The sequence below is a fragment of the Prinia subflava genome, chromosome 3, assembly GCF_021018805.1.
Source record: "Prinia subflava isolate CZ2003 ecotype Zambia chromosome 3, Cam_Psub_1.2, whole genome shotgun sequence".
NCBI lineage: Eukaryota > Metazoa > Chordata > Aves > Passeriformes > Cisticolidae > Prinia > Prinia subflava.
The window spans coordinates 58,580,293-58,605,018 of record NC_086249.1 but is presented as its reverse complement, the minus strand read 5'-3'; the positions used below and the strand labels follow the sequence as shown (position 1 = coordinate 58,605,018).

General features: G+C 37.4%; 1 protein-coding gene across 5 annotated transcripts in view; it reads right to left on the bottom strand.

Annotated features, from left to right (window-relative positions):
* The window catches only part of SCEL (sciellin), a 69,234-nt gene that overhangs the window by 34,272 nt on the left and 10,236 nt on the right, over window positions 1-24,726 (bottom strand). For 4 of the 5 annotated variants that reach the window (XM_063392270.1, XM_063392267.1, XM_063392271.1 and 1 more), the window contains exons 2-6: window positions 12,882-13,186; window positions 6,676-6,754; window positions 3,595-3,712; window positions 2,888-2,950; window positions 2,506-2,577 (exon numbers count right to left, since the gene is read on the bottom strand). In XM_063392270.1, the coding sequence (XP_063248340.1) occupies window positions 2,506-2,577; window positions 2,888-2,950; window positions 3,595-3,712; window positions 6,676-6,718 (296 nt within the window). In that variant the 5' untranslated portion in view covers window positions 6,719-6,754; window positions 12,882-13,186. Of the gene's footprint in view, window positions 1-2,505; window positions 2,578-2,887; window positions 2,951-3,594; window positions 3,713-6,675; window positions 6,755-6,842; window positions 7,262-12,881; window positions 13,187-24,726 lie in introns of those variants that run through there. The other variant, XM_063392269.1, reaches the window with a different exon arrangement.

The window sequence follows — 24,726 nt, the reverse complement described above, 5'->3', positions numbered from 1 at the left end:
CCTTCCTCCCTTTCTTCCTGTCTTTTCTTTCTCTCTTTAATTTTTTTTTCTTAATTCATTACCCAAACATTTATAGAGTATCTCTTCATTCATACAGTGCAACAAACAAAAATATTATTCATTACTCAGTTTCCCTATATTATTATTTTCTAAGCTTTCTGTCTTTTCAGACATTTTTCATATGAAAGCTATTCCATCCTTTCTCACTTTCCTCTTTAATTTTATTCCTGGTTCTATTGTAGTTTCTTCACATCAGTGAAATGATGCCTGCACATCTCACAAGAGATCTAACTCTGGACCCACTGTAGTGATCATTTATTGACACTGGAGTTAGATTTACAGTGAAAATCTGTATAGACTAAAACTCAACAAAGCAAGTTCAAGATGTGGAAAGCAGATTCATACCACACACTGCAATGGTTTCTGGACTGCTCTCTGATCCTTTCCTAGTAATTTCTATCATTCCGAACTATTCAAGTATTAATAAAGCAAACAATGAAAGTATGTCATTTGCTTCTGTCTCATCTAGCCAGATCTAACTGCTATAGGTGCAGCTAGAATTCATGTTTCTGGAAACTATTCTGGACTTAGGATCATTTAGTACATGGAAAAATAGCAATGTAATTTTCATCCCTACCTCTCTTTTAAGGTTTTTCCCATCTTTTGCCAAACAGTTAGTTAGTTCCTAATAATACTTCTTCCTTAATCATCTGGGAAGGATGTTCTCCACTTGGTATTTTTCTTATTTACTCCTAAAATAATTTTTCAGCATACTTTGTCATCAGTTGCATATTAAGAACCCTTTATATTTGTGCGTATGGAAAGACAAAGATAGCTTACAACCTGAAATAATTTATATAATATCTCAGCATAAACCAAAAATATATAAAATACAAAAGAACAGTGCTTCTCAGTGACCCTGTAGAATCTGGATTTGTCCTATGACTTCTAAATTAGTAATCAGGGTTTGAGGCATGAAAATCAAGCTTTAAAAATTGTTTGGAAGTGAGTGGCCATCTGGATAAGAGCAACATAGGTGACATATGCTACTTGAATTTCCAAAAAGCTTCATGGAAGTGTGTTTTAAGTGTTCTTAACTGACCTCCCATGAGTAATAGAGAAAAAAACTGCTTAAAATGTAAAAAACAAAGGTTTGAAATAAATGACAAGTTTTCAGAGTGGAAGGAGAGATCTGTAAAAAACCTGTGTTCTTCCATACATTCATGAGTAATCTGGAAAAAAGGAGAGTGGGATGGTGTTGCTTGCCAGTGTCATTGCTTCATGGTAGTCAAAACAAATGGCAACTGGCAAAACTTTTCAGAAGTCATCTGCTAACATGTCAGATTTGTAAAATGGCAGATGACATTCACTTTTCTTGGGTACAAAGTAATGCCTGCCAAGAGAAACAATTGATCTCTGAACCAGCAATTATCACTCAGAAAAGAAATCTTGGAATAATATGGATAATGTTGTGAAAATTAAAACAATTCTTAGCAGCACTCAAAAGAGCAAACTCAATGTTATGAAGTACAAGGGGAGGAATTGCAAATGAAATAGAAATCATTGTTATTCCTCTGTGTATATACAAGGTGAGCACCCATCTTAAATACCTACGTGGAGATTTGGAGTCCCAGAAAAAAAACACCCCTAACATGGAAATAGAAAAGATACAAAGAAGAGAAACAGGTAAATTGAAGTTATAGAATGGCTTCCTCATGATGAGTGAACCAATACAGCAGAATTCACTGGGTTGTAGAAGAAAGGCAGGGTGATGATACTGCACAGGTCTCTAGCCTATTCTTTTGCAAACTCCTGTGGAGAAGCTAAACTTTACGTAACAATTTTGCTTTGTTTTTTACAAGAGAAGAAGGATCTTGAAATAAAATAACACAGTGCTAAAACCCAACCAAATAAAGTGCACTTTTCCCACAGTGTGCATTTAAGTGCTGGTTTTAATAGCCTTAGCATGTTCTGGATACCAGATGTTAATGGTGGCTGGATTTTGAAGATGCAACACAGAAAGAATCTGCAAACACAAGCATGGTCATGTCTTAACCTAGCAGAGGTCAAGCCTGAACAGAACACTCAAATTAACCACCTATATGACAAACATCACTGATATTGACACTGATCATAGTATTTACAAAGAATTATGGGTTTAGCCATGTTGTGCTTAGCAATTGGAGACATGACTTTGGTTAAGAGTTTGAAAATGAGGAAATTGGGGAGGAGTGGTTATCAGCTATGGAAAGATACTTACATTTATGAGAAGAAGAATTCACAGAAACAGATTAAAAAAAAAAGAAGAAGATATCAAAAGAACCTTTTCTCAATTCACATTTTCATTTGTCTCATTGAAAATTTGTGCAAAAATCAGCCTTTTACTTAGATGCTTAAAAAATAAGAAAACTTTAAAAAAGCACTGACTTCATTCGTGCTTTTATTTTTAGGACCTCTCACAGGTATGACAATCACAACATACAATACTTCTAGAAAAACCCCTACCTGTCCAAGGTGGTATCAGATCTGTATCGTCCAAGTACAGCTTTCTGATCTTCCTTTCCATTTGTGCCACTGCTGTAATAAAAAATTTAGAAATGCCACTTTGGTCACTGATTTTATTAAACAACTCATCATTAATAAAAAAAGTACCTATGTCTCAGATTAAGGTATCATACAGGATTTTAGACCATCCAGATGTCAACAGATCCAACCCTGGACCCACTGCAGTGATCAATTATTGACACTGGAGTCAGATTTACAGTGAAAATGTGTATGGACTAAAACTGAACAAAGCAAGTCCTTTGCTTTGTTCATGATATAGTAAAAGGATACTCAGTTTTCTTTGGTAATATAATTAGGAAGGTGTTCAGATACTCTACCATACCTGTGTAGGCTATCTTGGGATTTGTATTGGTTAAGGACAGCCCTTCCATAGTTTTCATCAGCACTTCAAGCAAAAGAAAAAAAATAGCATTAAAAATAGATAACTTTTTCTCGGCAAAAGATTTCTGTCTTCAATCAGATTTCACAGCTGTCCATGACCACTGTAACTGCACCTGCTGCAGAACTGCAGTAGAAAACTCCAGACATTTTGGAGTAAGAATTATCTCTTCCTACAGCTACAGCTACAAGCTCTTCATGGACCAGATAATGATAACATGGTCCTAAGGCATTGTTTCTGCTGTAATTTAAGTCCTAGTCTAGTTTACATTAGAGTAAATTTAAACTGATTCTGACTTAGGCTTCTTAAAAGAACTTGCAAAATTATTGCATAATCCTCTTGGTTATGAAAAGAAAAAGATCTTAGTCTTGCAACCTAAACATGTGAAATGTGGGATTTTACTTGTAGGGCAGATCTTCATTAAATACTCAGCACTCAAAAGTCCCAATGAAAAACAGTCATTGAATATTCAGCAAGCTAATACTTCCAAAAGGTAATCAATACCTCTTCAAGATAAATAAATAAGAATTATTTGATTGAATTCCCCTAATTCCAGTTGATTCTGATCCATGCAAAAGTAGATGCTCCATGCAAAGGTATATGACACACTGAACTAAATATGGAAGAAACACATTTCATATTTTTCTTACCTTTCCTCCTCAGGTCTCTTCTTTATCCAGCTGTTATCTTGCAAAAGGGTCCGTCGTTTATTATTATCATGATTAGCCTGTTGTCTGCTTTTAATTGCAACAGAAGGGCTCTTCTTATCTGCAAATGCAGAGAAACCTGTCTTGAAAATGAACATGTAGAAAAACTTGGGAAACTCAAAATACTATTACATAGGTTGAAATAGGTAGAAGTTTAATACAGATTGAATTTTCAGTTATCAACCTGATCATCCAGATTTCTCCTTGAAAAGTTTGTAGCTTCACCTTGAAGGGCCCGCAGAAGCCCAGCTTAGCAAACTAAAATCAGTTTCATCCTTAATATGAAACTGCTTCACCTGTTTCTAATGTAAACACATTTCAGAGATCTGATAAAGGAATTATGAAATTTGCATACCACAGTAATCCCAAGAAAGTCAAACCAATGAATCCTGTTTCCTGGGGTGTTGTCTGTGGGTTTTCTATTTGCAGATGTGTGACAGGATACAAATTTTGAATGAAGGCTAATCTTGAGGTGACCACATGGCCTTCCAACTACACCCAGCTCAAAATATGTGGATTTTCATGATTCTCAGTCAGACTCCCTCTAAAGCTTTTTCCTCAAAGGCTGAATCAACAGAGTTTCTTTTCTAGTCAGTTACTTAGTTTTACTGAACTTCAATTAAAGCAATACCTTTACATCAAATTTAACTAAAACTGGTGTATGGTTTCAAAGGTTGTTGGTAGAGACAGACTGACATGCTGAACAAACATGGAAGCCTTACTTTCTTTTGAATATAACCTAAAATATCTTTGTCCAACAAAGCTGATATTTCATGTATTGGGAAAGTAATAGTATGATATTCACTTGATTGGGAGAATATGGATTCTTCCATGCATTAGAAAGCTGATATTTATCTCCTTTGGTTTTTTCATGATGAGGATTTTGGCCCTTTTTGCAAGCAAAAATATGCAACAACTATTGTTCAGTATTCTCTTTATATCATCAAGTTTCAGATCATCAGCATGTTTGAGGTAAGAGGAAATATTGATGTGATGTTTTAGCATGGCCTACTAAATCAAAAGACAGAAGTTCAGACAAAAAACAAATTCCATCTTTTTAATTGCTATATTTGCCCCAAATAGTTCCAGAGAAGAGAGGGTGAAATATTAAATATGCAAAATCTTTGTTAATACAACCAATTAATTTTAAAAAATGATCAAAAATACAGAGGATCTTGTGTTTTTCTCTAAAGACCCTAATGGTTTTCTCCATTAAGTCCTCACTCTCGGAGCATTCACACAAAAGGATTTTCAAATTTCAGGAGACATTTCTATCTGGTCTTCAGTAATTAGACTGTAAATATTGTGTGTAGAAAGAACACACTCCAGAGAAAACACACACAGTCAGTAACATGTCATTTGTCAGAGCTGTGTTTTGGCATTCTGCTCTGATTTATAAGAAAATGTACTCCTTGCATTTAATACCAGAACTTCACCTGTAGTGATAACATTAAAAAATGACAAATAGCTACAGTGAGTGGAAGAACAAATCCTAACAAAGCACCAAAACATTTATCTTAAGTGACACTGACCAAGAGTGAACTTTTAAATACTTTATTTTTTTTGTAAAAGCAGATAAAATAGAGATAAAATTATGTAAAAAGAATAAAAGGAGAACTGTGAAAAGAGGTAGAATTCAGTCTAAAAATGTATATATGTCTGTAATTCAAACTCTGCCTGTTTCAATTCCCTATAGATATGTCCACGCTGCCAAATGAAAGAGGAGGAATGAAAACCTTGGACTCATCTCTGATGTTGCCTACTTGCAAATGTTCTCTGGTCCTGTGTTGGACTTGCTGTCTCCAAGACCGAGGTGCTAGACAAATGACAGATTTAGAAGCCGTGGCTGAGCATGGATGAGTGCTTCCATCTCTTGGCCTTCATACCCAGGTTTGGCTTTCTTCTTTTTAAGCAGAAAAGATCCAGCCATTTGAAAAATGACCAGGGACAGGAAAAATGCTGTTTGTAAGAATGAGCTGACAATCATGGTGGATTAACAAAAACTAATCCATCCTCATTGCATGAATTCTGCATCGGCCTGTTCACTGCCTATTGAGCTAGTTTTTCTCTTAAAAAAAATTATTGAAATCTGACTTTAAAGACGTCAAAAAGATGAAAGCATCACAGGCTTGCCTGAATAGCTCCAGTGGGTCATCAAAAATCACTTGGATTTCTCAAAAATCATGGCTTTTTGAATGTGTAAGCGCAAAGAATGTTTCATTGAACCTTGTATAAAGGTGGTAGACAAGGAATAGATATTGGTTTCTTGTCAAGAAACACTTGACAAGTGTTTCGTAGACTAGCAACCAATCTGCTAATGCCTGAGGCCCTAGGCTAAAAGAACAGTACTCATTTCTGGCCTAATGAATTTTCTCTCAAGCTTAAGCTAAAAAATTAAACATAGATCTGATACAACAGATTAGGTCACACGAACATAGGCAGATGCAGCTCCTCCCTGTCTCCATTTGACAATAAAAGTTTATGTCCTCAATACAGTAGAGCCAAGCAATGGAAAATTTCATCATGTTTCTAAGTTTGCTTCTGGTTATTTCTCTGCATAGAAAGCAAATTCCAGCCCTCCTCGAGTTTTATTCCTCCAGAGGAGTAAACAGTCCGGTCAGACAATGATCAAACAGCTTTTCTCCCCTCTTCCCCCATTCTACTTTTCCTTAATTTCTCCTCATTTTCCCTGTGCGAGACAAAGAGTGCTGAGACCAGCGGATCTCCGCACTGCCTTTGCAGCCCCCTTGCTCCTGCGGCTTTCCCACGACAACCGCAGCCCCTTGCTCCGCCCCACCCGGCTCCACCACACTCCGCTGGGCCCGTGGGATGTTGTGGCCCGAATCCCTGCCAGCCACCAGCCCTGTTTGCGCCCAACGCCGACAGTTCGGCATCTGACGCGGGGCACAGCGGCCCTGACCCCCGGCCCGCACTGCCCCGTGAGGGAGCCGCGCCCGGGCAGCAGCGAGGCCGCCTCCGCCTGCGAGTGCCCCTGCGCAGGAGGTGGAGGCCGCTCAGTATTACCGCTCGGGTTAGGGGGCTCTCTGCGTATGCTGAAGGCTGACATTGGTTCCGTGGGACTGTGCCGTCCTTCTGCGGGAATCTAAAAGGAAACGTGACAAAAGAAGGAAGTGAGCGTTGACAGTGAGATTAGGAATCAGCCCCAAAGACAGGTCAGGTTTGTTGCCCACTTCGATCGTCTTGCACAGGCTTAGGGCCGGCCGGAGCCTCCTCAGAGTGACTCTGGCGCCTTTTCCCTGCCTGGTGACAGCTATGTGCCTCCTGCCCTGCTCCTCTGCCTGTCACACTGCCCCTTCCCTGCCGGGAGCTCCTTCCCTGAGAACACTTGCTGTGGTGAGGGGCAGGAGGAGTGCTGAAGAATGGGCTGGGGCGATCAGCTTGATGGTGAGATGGTGTCAGTCGCTGGCACAGCACCGGAGCACCGGTGAGCTCACCCAGCCCTGCGGCCGGGGCGCGCAGGTTCAGGGGCCAGCAGCTAAGGCAGAGGGCCAGCACAGAAAGCAGAAAGCAGTTCTGCTGCTCTGCAACAGTTTTCCAGTCACTGACTTCTTCCCTTACTTCAAATCAAGTTAAAAGCCTCCAAGACCGAGAATTTAAAAAAAAAAAAAAAAAAAAAAAAAAAAAAAAAGATTATCTGGGAGTTGAGCCGCCCAAAAGATTAAGATTTCATGTTTTGCTTTGAAACTGGATTGTGAATACCAGCTTTCCTAGAGAAAGCATCAAGCAGAACACGATGACATTTCAATGACAAAAAAATTCTCCCTTAAGTTAAAAAAGCCCTAAATTTTAACATTGGCTTGAGAGTTTGGGCAAAACTGACCTTCTTTAGCAAATGGATTCCTTTTTGTAAAGCATTATTTTCCAAGAAAATGATGTTGTGCTGGAAAGCTCACAGCCAGCTACACTTTCAGACTGCTAAAATTTACAGGAGCACCAGAAAACTGTTTCTGTGGCAGAATCAGTACTTCAAAATCAAACATTCCTGGTCCTCTGGATGACAGAGCTATCTTTTTTTTTCTTTTTGGAGACGTAAAATGTATTGCTCACACACCTAAAATAGAGTGGAGACACCAAGGCCTGTGGCTCTTTCTTTATTGATGGAAGTGAAGATTTTGGATTCTGGCAAAAACTTAAGAATAGTGCTTACACTGACAATAAAACACTGTGGATGCCACACAGGATTGCATTTAGAGCAGATATTTCTTTTCTATGCCTTTGCTGCCCAACAATTACTATAAAAAGCTTGTCATTAAACAAAAACAACAAACAAACAAAAAACAAAAAAATCCTACAAAAAGAATCCCAACCGCCCTCCGCCAAAAAACCCTCCCCAAAAATATCCCAACAAAAACAAACAAGCAAACAAAGAAATAGAAGCATTAAACCACTAGAGATCTTTTTAGAAAGTAAAGATATAAATACAAAACTAATACTAGAGTCCAAAGTCTGCATGTATTGTAATCAGTTGTGAAATTCCAAGTTCACAACTGATTAAGATACATGAAGATTTCTTAGAGTTTAAAACTCTGGCATTTTGAAAGGCTCCTACCCGCATTCCTGGTTTTTTACCTTAGTTGTTGGTATCAAGCAAGCATTGGCACAGTGTGTGTAGAAAACATGTGACTGCTTGATCTGGTTCCCACACAATAAAAATATGCTCAGGGCTATGGTGAGCCTTATTTATTTTCCAATAGGTTCTAAAATACCTTTTAAAAAATATTTATATAACTTTTTAAGCCTATATGAACTGAATTTCCAAGAAACTGTTCAGGTAGGTTATCAAGCAATCAGGTTTTTTATATAAATTTTACTATATTTCACTATAAATTTCCCTGAACTCTCCCAAGATGATAGAGAGGGCTCTGATTTACTTTTTCAGCTTAGGTACAGCTGGACATCTGGTGTAGTCAGTCTCAGGATAATAGAAAGTTTGATATTTCAATATATTTTCAAGCAATGAGAACTGGCACTTCATCTCAAGAAATAGTAGTGTGTATAGAAGGATTATGGATTTATTTTCTATTAAGCACTTTTAAAGCCATTTGCTAGGAGAAATGAATCATAAAACTTTGAAAAAAGAGACTTCTTTTGTGAAAATTAAACCAAACGAAAAGTGACTACAAAGAGGTTTGCAACTGCCCTTGTGTCCATGAGAGTCCAGTGTGTCTTTCATCCTCCAACATTTAATTAAAACTGTGTTTTTTCTCATCCTATATTAATTTTTTTAATATTTTTAAGGCAAAACAATATTTCTGTTGCACATGTGTATAGCATCCAGAATAAACTGCTGCATAGTCTCCCAACCCAAAAGCAGTATGCATAAATTAATACAAGAAACAGGAACACTCCCTTTTACAGTCAGCACTGAAAATGTGCCAGGTATTCGGAAATTTTAAACCCAGGCATTATGGTCCTACAGAATACTGCCATTTTGTCCTTAAGGCTTTCTTCTTACCTCTGAGCGTTCAATTTTGTATCAAAGATTAATCCATTAAAATTTGAAGAGCAAATTAAAAACAAAATCTTACTTTAATCTGTAGCACAGACAATCAAGAATCATCAGAGTAAGATTTAAATGTTAGGACTTAGAAATAAAAGAATCTTGCATAAACAGGCAGAATAGAGCTCATCAAAGCATTTTTCCTTGGCCTTCACTATTTTGAACTCAGTGTGTGTTTGTGTATTTGAAAAGGGGAGTGGACAAGAGATTATGAGGATCACATTAGTTTAAAAGTATCAGCTCATAAAGATCTGGAACTGTCACATTATTCACATAGGTCAGTAAACAGCTCATCTTCAAGCCATAGGGAGATAAAAAATGCTTTTAACTTTGTAAATAAGATTGTGAGAAAGCAGAGTTACAGCTTTCTATACTATACTGTAATAGTAAATTATGTTCAGACATTCTTAATAAGATCTCAACCGCCAAAGCAAAACAATTCAGCTGGAATGCAAAACAAAAACAAACAGGAATGCAACTCCAGTGTAATTTGAATTTAAAAACAGCGTCAGGAAACTCTAGACGAAAATTAAAACTGCCCTGGCCAGTCCAGTGAGTAGCTCCCAAATGTTTTTAAGACATGCCAGTCCTAGATTCAGACCCTCAGATGTTTTGTGGAAAATCCAAAGATAGTCCCAAAGAAATTCAGAAAAACTTCTGACATGACCTCAGGAAAAGTCAAAAGTCCATCTAACCTGTCAAGAAAATACTCAAAAGCAGCACAAGTCTCCAACACTATTTTTATCACAAATACTATATTTACACTTCTACATCTTCTTTTTATCTCCTGCAGTGACTGATCAGCAGAATACTTCAGGCCTGCCTTAAATTCTGAAAGCCAGACCTTCTAGTTTTCAGATCATCTGAACACACCCATTCCTCCATCACAGAGTCCTTTTGCCTTCCTTCTGCTCTTGGCTGTAGCTGTCTATGTGATTAGGCTTCACACACATGCATTGCTGTATTAAAAAAAAATACATAATAATAGAGGCATTTCCTGTAAGATTTGTATTTTCCACGTCAGACTGAACTTGTTCCAACAAAAAACATCTTTGTTCTTTGGCTTCTAGCTATGACAGTGATTAAGACCTTATTCATAAGCAGTCAGTTGATATGTACTTTGCTTCTAATAAAACAATATTAATTTCCACAGCTTAGAGGCAAGAGGCCTCTGCATTATCACCTCAGTGTATAATAAGGAATTCAGCACAATAAATGTTAAAGGAGTGTCAAGGGAGATACACCTTCTTCTCTTAAACATCAAAATATTTGGTTTTGTACTCAGGTTTTCAAATGAAGCATTGCCAAAAGTAAATGCCTAAAATGTCAAATTTCCCGCTCTTGTCAATGACTGGGTGATACGAAAAGTGGTAGCTGAACAACCCATTTAAAAAAAGGAATTTTTCAGAATTTTCTTGTCATCCAACCTATCGTGCTGTATTGCTAAACCAGCCTCAGTTGGAGAGAAGTTGCTGAGATTGGCATGTCCACATGAAACACCAGCTGGAACAAACAGGTTTCATATATGGCTCTACACAACCACAGCTTGCTGGCTTCTGTTTGCTACCTGACCTTCAAGTTCCAGCTTTTTGAAAGCATCTAATATTTGCTATGTGAAAAAGAAAATAGGCCTATACTTTGTTCTTTCTTTATCCTCAATATGAAGCTTGCCACCAAAATGTCATCTTCTTGAAGAACTGTTCTGCTCTGAAGTAAGCTGAACAGTCAGTATCTTGTGAGCAACCAGAGCTCAAATTTTTAAAATCATTCCATTAGAACTGAAGACTTAATTCAGCTCTACTTTTTGTTTTGCTTTTTCCCCTGTAACTCTTAATTCTATAGTGTGTGGCTTATCTGTCATTTATGTGAGCTGAATGTAGACAATATGACTATTTAAAGAAAAGCTCATTTGGTCTTAATCACAGTTGAGACACACAATAGTATTTCCTTGCTTTCAGTTAACAACTTTCAAGTCAGCAAACTTCATTATTTCCTCCATCATTTCTCTTGAATATAGTGTGAGCAAGCAACTGAATTAAGCAATTCTGACTTGACACAGGATAAAGATTTCCAAGCCTTATAACTAAGACACTGGGCACACACAGAATTGCAGCTGTTCTGCTAGACAGGCACCTGTAAGTGTGTGAAGGAAAATCTTTCTGGTTTGAAAGTCAATAGCAATTTTGTTGTTGTCCATATCCATCCTTTCTCCCCTCAGATAACAGTGCTGTGACTGGGCTGTCAGATCTGCCTACCTATACTTACACCCAAATAAGAATTTCCTGATTGCAGATAAAGGCTGTTTTGCAAATCACCAGTACAGCCAGAACCATTCAAGGCTGTACAATCCTTCATATATCCAAACTTGTTATTACGGACAAGAATGTGATATCTTCAAATAGCCTTAAAGGTCCTTCCTGTCAGGTGCAGATCCATATGTATAACTGATGCTCCAATTTCTTCCCTACACAATTGCCACCAGTAACATGATTCTGTTCATTTGGCAATTAGTTTGTCTTTTTGTACTTTTGTTGAAAATTATATTTTAAAATTACTACATTTATTTTACAGACATTAAACAATCACAAAAACGTGTTCCTAAACAGATTTTTTTTTCAGGAGTTACACATCAGAGCAATAGCCATATGATACATTTGTGAACTTCTGGAAATAATACATTGTGTTTAAATAAATATATTACTCTACTGTTTTGTCCACAGAACTAATAACACAGAAAGGAGTTCACACAGAAAACAGAAATAACATGTGTTTGTGTAAGAAAGAAGACAGGCAAGGTAAGACTAGAGAACACGTGTGTGTATGACATCAATCATTCACCTATTTGTAGCTGAAAGAACTCTCAAAACTGGTTTTTCAAGATGTGGGCGGTGGAGATTCTGTTTTGAAAGAAGCTTTGGAACTGTCACTAATGTAAAATCAACTAAATAACAATCCAAATTTGTATATATTTTCAAATTAGAAAAACACATTTGGTTTGAAATGTAGGGGTTTTTTTAATAGAGTGTAGAAAAGGAGGTAATAATTTTAATTTTTTTATTCAGCTCTGTCATTCAATTCACTACATTTTTGATGAAGAAACCTTCCTGTTAATACATGTGTTCAGGTAATTGTATAGATAAGTCCTTGCATTAACGTAGAATGGGTATTTTTGAAAAGGTGAAAATGAAAGGGAGCAGTTGTTTTGGGTTTTGATTTTTTTCCAAAATAATAAAGATAATTCAAGAAAATGAGAAAAAAAGTAAATACTCGTTAATTTTAGATTAAAAATTCCAGATAAAGGAAAAAAAACAAAAACAAAAACAAACAATAAAATGAACCAAAGAGCAAAAACTACATTAAAACAGCCATTCACAAAAAGTGGTCTGAATAGTGAATTTATCATCAGAGAATTATCACTAGAATAACATAACATTAGCAATATCATATAAATAATGAAATAATTAAGATAGTAATAATATATAATTAAATAGACAGAAGAAGTCAGAAAGGCCCTGGGAATCTGAGCACCTCAACTGTAAAACTTTTGGAGCTGCATTTTCATAGTCAAGTTCTCCATAATTCTTGAAAATCAGATCCTTTGAAACTGCATCCTAAAGTGGACATTAAGAAATCACAGAACATCTCAAAATGTAGGAGTTTCCCTACATGGTAGGGAACAGAATAGAACCAGATCAGTAAACATCCTTACCTAGGTATGGTAGAAGTTAGTGTCCTGGCGTGGCTCAGCGTGGTTATTCAGCCTGGAAGGGAGGCACAGTCAAGGCAGACAGACAGCTGAACTGTTCTTCCCCATCCAGCTGACTGAAAAGTCAAGAGACTTCTCCTTCAGAGGCTGAGTCACTTAAGGAGGAGGTAGGAGGTGTGGAAAAGGGTGGCACCTTGTAGAAATACCAGATCAATTAAGAGTACGGGTGAGTTGTTATCCTTCTGTGCTTGCTGTTCTTTTCAAGTGCAGTAGGGTTGGGTTTCACAAAATGAACTGCCTTCACAGACCTTGAAACAGAAAACCAAGCAATTACCATTTGGAAAAATATACTAGAGTCATTTGGATTTTCCACAGGAATACATGTTGCAGCTGAGAGGACTGCCTCTCAGCTGCAGAGTTGCAGGTATTTACATGGGTGAACATGAAGTAACACCATATTTCATCAAAGTTCTGCCGAAGTGTTACGTGGGGAACACACACTGGGATCTGATCTGCATTAACTATTTGCACCGTTTGGGTATGTGGGCAGAGGCAAAAGATCTGCGGGGAAATCCCTCCCACGTGAGATCTTGTGGCAAGTCTCTCTTATCTCCACACATTTGCATTCTCCTTCAGTACTGCCAGCAATAAACAAAGGAGGGAAGAACTTGTGTTCACTTTTTTTCTTTCTTTAAAATGGCTGCAAATAAGTTTGTAGACTAAGGACTGCCTTACTGTTAGTAAATGCAGTTGTATGAGGTCAATACTTTTCTCATAGGAATACTGTATACAACTCCATGCTTCTGTTTAAGATACAGAGGCTGGTTTTAATGTATCTTATATAAGCCCACGTTATTTTATATTTGGGGAACTTTTGTAATGAAATATGTGAGAGGTCGTTTAGCAAGATGCTGGCCAACCTTTAGTCCTACTGTCTTTGGTGAAAATTAAGAATTTCTTTGAATACAAAAAAATCACACTGACATGAATTAACTTAGTAATAGCCTGTATTTTTGTTGATGGTTACCTTTTCCTAGGCTTGGCTTGGTACTTTTGTAGTATGAAGCTATTCTACAAACATGGGTTCTATCTGATAAAATACAGCTGACGAAGCAGAGCAGCAGACAGGAAAATACCACATATACGCTATTAACTACCACAAAACTCAGAATTAATGAATACAAGCACACACGCATTTCTAAATTTTGTACATCTCAAGTTCTGAGTCTCTTAAAGTCAAAAATACTTACAGCAGTCCTGGAATTTTCAGGTACTATGTGCTTATCTTTTTACAGTCAAGAAAGAAGCTTTTGTGAATACATCTCTTTACAGACATATTGAGAATTTAGTTGCCTCCCATATGAAACAGATGTCTTTCCTCATAAGAAATGAGGAATTAGCATTAAATGGGAATGAGCTTTAAAAAATCTACATACTCTTTAATTTGAAATGGACAACTAGCTTTTATTTATGATAGCACCTGAGATGAAAAATATCTTCCTTTTTGAAACATTTTTCTTCCAAAATTCAGGTGCTACGTGATATGAATTCGTTATCATTTTCCATTCAACCAGACAAGCCCCACTTGTAAGTCAGAGATACGCTTAACCTGTCTCACAGCACTGCCTTCTTTAGCCAAAGTGTTTGAGAAACACAAATAGAGATGCAAACAATACAGTCTGGAGAAGTTAAATTGATGTTTTCCTGTATTTATGGCCTTTGAACACAGAGAAGAAACTATGGGGCAGAACAGGCCAGTTCTGCTACCCAAATAAGCCCAAGGCTTATTCTAAGGCAGTCCTAGCTAAGTCTTTGGTGTCTGGTGAGACAGAGTAGACAGTCTACGGGAAGATGCAGACATATGGAATTCCAACAATGGTACTGAGCCTAGGAATAAGGCAAGCCAGCTGTCCTTTACTGACTGGTCTGTGACAACCAGTCATTTCCATATTCATTGAATGCTGAATTTTTGGTGTTAGCTATGATGATTACTTAATATTTCAAAACTGTTAAAAATAATTTAAACTTTTTTTAGACTAAAGCAAATCTGACACTGATAAACAGTCTGTCTCATTTTCTGTACCATAAGCACATGCAAGCATTGTTCCCAGTGAATAAAGAAGATATGATGCAGGTCTGTATCAGGAATTGAAGAGTTTCAGCATAACCATAACAGTGAAAATGACCCATAATTATTTTTCATGAAAAAAAATCCCATACTCTGAAGAAATAAAGCTTCCAGAAATTCAGAGGAACTCAAACTTTGCCTCTTGATCTCAGCATAACAAGTAACTCTCACAAATCTAGCCATGCCCAGTGTGTGTGAACTGCTCTGCAGTCAGATTTCATTTTTCTTTTAATTCTCTAGTATAAGGTCCATATTAAATTGAAGGAAGGATAGAAGTGAAATACAGTGAACTGTAATTTCTCAGACTATTTCAGAACTTGAATTATATCTCCCTTACCACCTTTCTCGCTCTTAAGAAAACATCCAAGTTGAAGCATGGATTCATGGTGACACACACAGTATTCTAGACACAGATTTTTCCATAGTGGCAGAAAAGAGCAATGCAAAAAATACAAACAAATTGTATTAACAACTGATGACTATCAATTCAGTATGTAATTTAGCCAATCATTGCACTGGGCCATGTACTACTATTGATTTATCACTTTTTTTTTTTTTATTTTTCTTGTTAGTTCAACCAGTAAGTTGCTTTGTTGCAAACAGTAACTTGTTTCATATCTATCCATGGATAATCTGCTTGCTGGAACTTAAGTAAATACTTTGTTTTTGCTTGTCATTCTCTCAAGAAGAAAAGAGGAAGTTCTCTGAAAAATAGATACAAACACAACTGGCAACATCCTGGACTTATATGACTGGATATGACCCCGTCAAAATCATTCTGATAGCTTGATTTAGCAGAGTGTGTGGCCTGTCATAAATTATGATAGAAAACCAGAAATGTCTTAGAATTCCTCCCTATAATAAATCCTCTTTATCCTTTATTAATAACCAGCAATAGGGACACATTAGTGGTCATTTGTCAGAGGCCATTATCTCTTGCAGCTTAGATTTTTAACACACTTTGGAGGGCATTTCAAGCAGGCTCATTTTCAATACCTCATCTACAGTGGAGGCTTATTTGCCATCCAAGGAATTCTCACAATGTGTGCTAAAAAAATGCCAGTAGGGCATGTTGACTTTCAAAACAGAGTAACACTGGCAGAAAACCAAACATAAGTATTTCAGAAGTGCCATAATTTAGATTTGAATGGCTTATTCAGTGTTATTAAATGCTTATAGCACCCTACAGTGGCAATGCATTACCATACTTCCCAAGTATCATAGTTTTTTGATCAAGATGATTGTGTTCAGTGTTCTTAGCTTCAGCTTATACACTTCTCTAAAAGATCTATGTCCTGATTGCTAGTAAAACGCATTTTTCTCTACAGGATTTTCTTGTCAAATTTTGTTGGTTTTCCATTTTTCACTACAAAACATACCACAAAATATTGTGCTACCTCCACATTTTTGTTAAGATTTATAAGATGGCATCATGAAAATAGCATAATGTAGCCTAGCTCCATTGAGCTTTTATGTAGATTCACAACACAGAGTTGGGAATGAGCAGTGACTCAGAAGAAAATTTTTGAATAAATAGGATTCTGTGACTCCTCCCAAAAAGCGAGGAATATGTTACTGAATATATTTTTCCATACATTCAGTCCTCCAAAGGAGAAGTCTTGTAATACTTCAGACCTTCCAAGTAGGATTGGTTAACTGTGGTGTTATGGGTTATAAGATTCTATAAGTGGTGTGCCCAGAAGATCTGAAGACAATCTAGCAAGTAGTGTTCAATTTTTTTAGTTTCACGATAGGATAAAGCAGCTACATTTATGCTATTAAATGAAACATACCAAATCCCAATATCTAGCCTGAGGACAAGGGTCACAGGATGTTCTATACCTCTGTCAATAAAGTTGCCTTTCAAAAGAACTGTGTGGCCTCATCCACACTCCCACTGAAGTCAAGGCCTTGTAACAGAGAGATCTGTCCATGCCTTAGTTGTTTTCAGAGACAGATAATTGGCATGAACAACATTGTGTCAAGGAGTGTCCATGATAATAGTCTGGACAAACAGAAGATATTGCTCAGTTTCAGATCCTACTCCTACTAAGTTAACTAGTATGGTCCTATTAATTGGCCCTGATTTCTCCAAATTTAATTGTGCTCAATAGAGCTTATGTCAAAACACGACTAAAACTAAACACTGAAACCTGCAGATAGGTGTAGGCAGTGGATGGTGCCCAGCTGCAAGGCAGCATTTAGCAGACCAACACAGCTGGTTAATGTAATCTTTCCTAGGGAGGGGGTTGTACATGCACTTGTGCCAGTTGCACTTTTTTTTTTTTGCTTAAGCTTAGTGTAAGCTCACCTATGTTATGTAGAGAGCAATTCCAACAGGTTAAGTCAAAAGGGAAGGGGGTCACTTATGCAAAAAAGAACCCTGTGCAGCAAATAGGAAAGGAAATTATGCTTACCATAGGGTGACACTTTCCTCTTGAAGGTGACTTACTTAAGGCCTGTTCCTCCCTAAATTCCCAGTCCAGCCTTACATAAAATAAGCTGATGGTCGGGACCTGTGCTGCCTCTTTATACAGAGTTACTTTTCACTGTGGTCAAAGTAATTACCCAAGGGAATATGTTGCCTATGGGTACACCCTTACCAAGAGGTATGTGTTACTCAGAACCAGATTACGAATGTCTCTGTGAATCCTAGCAGCATTCATGGCTGCAACACAGAGGAGAGGGAGAAATAAGGAGTATGACTTTTTATTCTAACATTATAAATTTCCCCTTAAGATTTTGGTCCTCCTGCTCCTAGACAGACATCTTAAAATAAAATATACTAATGATCTAATGAAATGGAAAGCCCCTTTCTTCATGTGCTTCCTTGCTCCTACTAGGATATGGATTTTAAAGGTAGATAAGCAATGTCCTGGGCTGCCTTGCAAAGGGCAACTACTGGCAGTGCCAAGTTCCGGCAGTACTTTGTAACAACTTTGTTCTTTTCTTCATGCTCAAAAATTAGATTCTCCTTCCTAATTCAAGTGCAAGGCTCATACTGTTGCAATCCAATGATTAAGAGATGCCTCTGCCCAATTTTAAGTGCAGATGAGACCATGTGCCCAAGTCAATAATAACAGATTTATTTGAACAATGAGTGTGAGGTAGAGAGATAGAAATAGAAAAGAAATAGAAAAGAAGTGAAGGGGACAAGGGGGATGGGGGAGGAAAAAGAGAGAGAGAGAGATAGGGTCCCTGGGCTTGTTCAAAACTTTTCACCATTTATACATCTCTTATTAATTAGTACTCTATCTTCTATTGGTTAAATGATTCCTTCAACTCTAAAGCTAATTAATCTGCATGCTCAGTCTTTCTCTTTGAGTTGATGGGTTTCTTGGGTCACTGGGTTAGGAGTCAGTGATCATGATCTCCCCCTGTGAATTGTGTTTATTAGTTTCTTCTTATCCTGGGAGATCTATGTCCTTGTAGCCTGTAAACTCTGCTTTCTTTGTGTCTACAATCAGTGATACATTTTTCCTCCCAAGCTTTGTTAACCTCTCCCTAGGCCTGAGATCACTGAAGCATGTCAAACCCTAAACTTTAGCAAGTTCTACCAACAAGTTAATTTATCCTCCAACACACAGACAAGAGTACCACGTTTATACAGCCCGAGTTCCAGGTATCCATGGAGACATATCTGGGGGCCCTTCGTGGCCATTGGTGGTCGCAGATGCCGTCTGTCCCATAATTGGGGTGATCCTTGTTTGACCGATCATATGGGTATGAGCTGCTGCTGCTTCTCACACAGTTAGCCATGGTGAGAATTTTTTGTCCAGATCCATCAACCAGGATGTGCTAAGCAGATCTTGCCTCTACCAGGCCTGGAATTAGGGCCTTCCTGTCTCAAATTCCTCCCTTCTGTGCCCACTGGGGTGGTTTATCTTATGCTAAGCTCCTTCTGTGGCCTTACAGTGTTTGAGACTGGCAACTGTGCTCTTTAACTCTTTAACACACACTTAACTCTCTCAAAGAACAGGACAAGAACGCAACAGCTTACCAATTGGAAGGGTCACTGAACATACGATGAAACCCAAGTTCAAATAATTTTTTCTTTTTATAACAGCTTATTTTTACCAGTAGGCTACCTTAACCACTGAGTTATAATTTTTTGTGTGAGAGAACACACCTGCAGTTTTCTACCTCCTGAAAGTTTAAATATTCACTGGAGAAAGAATAATGCTACAGACCTTTTAGCATGGCATACAAATATTGGCCTCACCACTGTCAAAATGAATATTTAGATATTGTGTATGGAATTTTCATTTTTCTTTTTATGTTGTAATTTCTCAGCATTTTATCTCTTGAATGATTAAAATAGGTAGACATAAGAGTTATTTTTAATATGATATAGCAACACTTTCACTAGGTTAAGTTACTGTCAAAGTGAGTACAGCATTTCACAAGGTCTGATATGAAATACTGTAATGCACCAGAGATAATGTGTTTTATGTAGTAACCTTTGAAGCCAAGCCATTTCCTTTAGTTATTGTAGGTTCCTGTTCCTGGGGAAGACCTTTCAACTGGTTAAAGTAAGGCATGCAATCTTTTTTTTACCACACCTTTCTGAATACAGGAAGGAGCACTCTCAGAGCTTTTTCATACGCATTTTTTGAATGCTAACAAAACCTTAGTCACAATGCAGACGTATTTGCAGCCTATTGTTCTCCCAAAGGGTGTGGCAAAGTTCATAAACTAAAGGAGGAAGAAAGAATACCATAAATAGTATGCAAAATGCCTAAAACTTTTCACACCTTCTAGTTGCCACAGAAAAGTCTGAGTAGTGTCTTCTGTTCATAGCAGGTGCCAATACATTTTATGGAGGTACATAGTCTTCCATGTTATTTGGCCTGATTTTCCCCAAAGTTTAATAGGTCCTTACTCTACGAATAAGTGAAATATATTTCAGAAGTCCCTGAAAGTATGGTCCGTAGAATGCTAAATTTGAGCATTTTGATCTTGCACCACTGCCATTGCTGCCTTAGACAAAGAACATGGTTACCAGTTTTATCAGTTACTGATAAGATCAGTTATTTGAGAAAATTGTGCTGAAAATCTGGCTAAGTCAAGTGACATCTGTGTGGTACCAGCTGAATGGCTGTAACCAATTTTGTAGCTTATGTTATTGATGAATAGCTTATTTGTTAATTTACCAGTATCTGAATAAACAAAGAACATTCACATAGATGGCTACAGAAATGAGAATCAGATCGTGACCAATAGTAGTAGAAGGAGTGAGAAATATGATTAGATGTGATTTTTTTATTAAAGAGCATCTTTGTAATATCTCTGTCAAATCCCCACTGAGAGACCTCTGGGAAAGAACAAACAGTGCTGATCTCAGGAAAAGCCATCTTTTAAAAAGATGTTAGAAGTGGCAAAGTAAAAAGGAGGAAAGTTTTTTCCTGATCCTTGTCTGAAATTTTCTTGTAGCATCTGACTGGTCATAGGCACCGTAAATACACAGGAGACAATGCCCCACAGGCTGTTCTTTTTTATGGTGCAGATAAGGAGAGGTATCTGCCCCACAGGATGATATCCATGTGAGGAAGTTCACATTACACTTATCTGATTGACTGGTTCTCCTCTGCTTCCCTGGTACTGTCTGAATTTTCTGATAGGGCTAAGCAGCCTTCTCTTGTAATTCTTTCTTTTATTGTTTGGATCAAATTAGTTGACTGAGAACTTGATTGTCATTTGATAACCTACATGGATATTTCATACCAATCAAAACAACTCAACAAACCAATATCCCACCTATTTAATGAAATCTTCCTTTGACCTACATTCCATTCTGGTGTTATCAGCACTCTTAACTGCTGTGCATGATAGCCAGATGTTACGGATTGTGATCCTGTTCTCTATCCACATCAAAGCTGAATATGGGCATGGAAGAAAGGAAGGGTTTTCCCTGTTCCTGGAAGATGCTGGCTGTGGTATAATTAGCACAGAACAGCTTATTGCAGAAGAGTTGTTAGAAAATGTGTTCTAAAATCAGTAACTGCAAAAATAAGACACAGACCAAAAATGTGAATCAGAAAGGATGGAGTTGAACTTAGAAAGGTTCAGAGAAGAATAAAAAGATTATTGAAGATGCATAATTATTTCTCCCCACACAGAACAAATGCATCAGCTAACACTGTATTAGTATGGTAAAAGGTGGTATAAGTGTAAAAACATCACAAATAGTATGAGAAGGGTGTATTTCAATTCTCCCCCAGTACAAGAAGGAGGGGAGGTGAGGAAAGGGAAAAAAAGGGGAAAAAGGGGGGGGAAAGGAAAAAAAAAGGAAAAATGAAAAAAGAGAAGTGTTTCCTTCTATATGTAGGAGGTAAGCTGCCCTTTCTGCAGGAAGATGTATTGCCAATAGTTTATAAAATGCAAGTATATTTATATACATGTCTGCCTGTATTTGTGCAGATGTGTGTGTGTGCATGTATGTACTTCTATAGGCATGTGTGTGTACCCATACACAAATAGCTCAATGAGACACAAGCGTGTGGAAGAGAAAAGCAGTGATGGTAACTAAATAAACAGAAACTCCATTGGGCTGGAGAAGAGCCTGACAAGATAATTGATAGAGACTCTAAATGCTCTCCCTGTTTTTCCACTCTTTCCTGAACTCCTGAATTTTGCTTTTGGCAACTGTTGGAGACAGAATACAGGGCTGACCAAGGAGTGCCACTGTCATGTTATGCCCCTATGGTCAAAATTTGAATAAGGCACATAATTAAAATGGAATTAAAATTCTTTCCTAATTCTTTAATGATAATGCAATTATCAATGCAATCAAAGTGAAACCATTTTTCAGTGGAATGTTGATTTATCAGGTATTAAAATAAGCCTTAGTGAAGGGGTTGTCATTCAGCCCCTCAAGTGAGAGTCATACAGCATTGTCACTTTACTTTCTTCTGACTTTCTTCTCTATTTACAAGACAAATATGGAAAGTATGCATATATGTAAACATGGAGAGAATTTGACTTTGTTAGTGCATGTTTGAGACGCTTTCCTTACTAATAAATACCTTTGCAATCCAGTAAAATTTTTCACCTGTTCAAATAACAGAAAAAATAGCAAAGCAGATTTATGATATGTGTTGAAATGTAGTTCATCTGCAGGAGTAAAATTGAAAATGGTATCACAAAAATAGCATCAGCCCTCCACAATCCCCTTCCAGCTTCCCTGGAGAAGAATTCAGCTATCTTGTTGTTCTCCCTTATCCACAGAGTTAGAAAGTTTAGTAGCATTTCCAAGCATCTTCCAAGGAATAAACTTGAGGTGCAGATGCCAATCACCAACTATGTGAAGAAAAGGAGAATACAATTCCTAAATTAATACATCTGTGAACAGGGCCTTATGAGCTGGGAAGGTGAAGAAATAACTGAGCTTTCTTGCCTTTGCAAAATACTTGTCCTTTGATAAAACTGGCCAATAGACTGGTATCTAAGTCAGTACATTTTAAATGTCAACTTCTCCTTCCCTTTTATTTTGAATAAATTATATTCTTCTAAATATTGTTTTCCAATTTGTGAGTACTTTGGAAAGAATGTTGGCAGAGAAGAACTTTTACATTGGTTTTAATGTTCAGTACATGAGGAAGAATTGAAGTTTTTTTCATTGGTTTCTCTTGGTGTTGTTAAATGAAATTAAAACAAGGTTGGGATGATTTTTAAATAATTTGGATGATATTACGAGGGAAAGAATTAGAACAGAATTACAATAATTATCTGGATGTAATCACAGAGGCCCAGATAAGTGCCTCAGGTTCCAGATCCTGCCATGGTGCAGTAAGAGCATAATATGAAGAACCCAGTAATTTCAGGTGTAGGCTTCTCTGGATTTCCATGCAGGCTATTAGCATGAGAGAGCTAAATGCCAATTAATGTGTAAGCAAATAATTTGAATTCTACTCAATGAAAGAGATGCCAGACCAGCAACATCTATTTTCAAACACTTGCTTCCTCAGCTGGGCAAGACTTTCCCTCACAGGCCCTATTTAGCAAAAAAAAGCTAGGCTACATCAAAAGCTAAACTCCTGTCTCTAAATTTATCACTCAAGACACCCCTAATGTGATCTTAAACAAATGCAGATTAAAGTAGGTCAGAGGATTGGGCTGTGGAAGTTTCTATTTCTCTCCATTGTTTTGAAAGGAAGCCTAAAAATGACAAGTCAGATTTAGGCATCTACACTGTAGATACCTATACATGTCGGATGAATTCCATGTAATGGCAGGATTTCAAACATTTTTTTTTCTCTTGCAGAAAGCAGTGGCTTCTTGTCAAATTAAAAGGAAAAGGAAACAAGGATGTAGAGGGTTTTCTCTCTGTCTGGGCAAAATTCAAGCTGTAAAGCTTATTCTACAGCCTCAGCAGTACTGCATCTATAAAAATGTGCTCCCCTACTGTACTGTGGCCCCTGACACAAAAACTGTGTCAAGAAAACTATAATCTGCCCATGTAGGAGTCTGACATGCAAACAAATTGTAAGATGAGAGAATAGAGAATAGAGAAAAACAAAAAACTTGTGCTTTCCTGGCAGTTTCATCCCTTTCACTCGCAGGTACTAAGGAAATATTATTCTTAGAAAGAGTATGTAATATTTTTCTGTATTTGACTCCTCTGGCTATAGCAACAGCAAGACCTGAATTTTGGGGTTTATCTACTTTACTTCTAGGTGTCTGTATTCTCTGTCTTCAAGTCCCTGATCTCCAGATAAAACATAAATTAGTTTTGGCATCTTCTGTGAATTTGTGGATAGAACCTCATAGCATTGTACATAATCACAATCTTTGAATTTTAAATATTTCTTAGTTTTCTTAAGATCATTTTGAAATTCTGCTCCAGAATATTTGAGACTTCTAAACTCACAGTGCTGAACTCAGGTTGAAGCAGAAAGCCCCAAGCTAGTGAGCTTTGTTGTAACTTAATTATATGGTCAAGCTGGGTGTGTGAAAATATCCAGTGCGCACTGGAGAATAAATTGTGGGGTTTGGTTTTTCTTGATTTACAAGTTGCTATAAGTGGTGCATGTTCCCAGGGAGTGGTGAAAAGTAGGGGTGTGTTAAACAGGTTCAAGAACATTTTAAAGAAACACTGTCAGGTTTGAGACATAGTAGATCTGGTGTATACCCTCCCTCCTTCCAAATAACATTTTCTATTTCTGCAGTTACTAACAGCTGAGCTGCACACTGACTCTCTGTTTAAGCAATACCACAAAATCCAGTGTAGCAGTTATGTGTCACACTGTTGCTCTCCTGTTTTTCCTTTTTTTTTTTGCCATCAGTGGGGAAATGAAACTGCCAGAATTGCTGTTCTTTGCACTCCTTGGAGAGCTCAATACACATGCCATTGAGTTCAGCCAGTAAAATCTTGTGGTTTTCTGCAAAAAATAGCTGTGGTGAGGACAAGCAGCTTCTAGATTAAACAATTTCTCTGCTCAGAGTTGTACAATAGTTATTTGATAGTGCTGCTGGACGCACCACTTCAAGGTCTGAAACTCCCTGGTATAAAGTCTGGGCTGCAAGTTCCAAAGAACCTTGGAAAAGTCACATGATTTTGAACCTAATTTTTTTTTTGTTTCTCAGAAGTTTTGCAAGGAGAATGGGTATAATTTTAAATCTTTTGTACACATAGCACTTATTTTGAGCCTTGGAGACCTAGTGGGTATTTCCTTCTGGATATCCTACTGGAACTAAGGATAATTCCAATTGAAAGTGAGT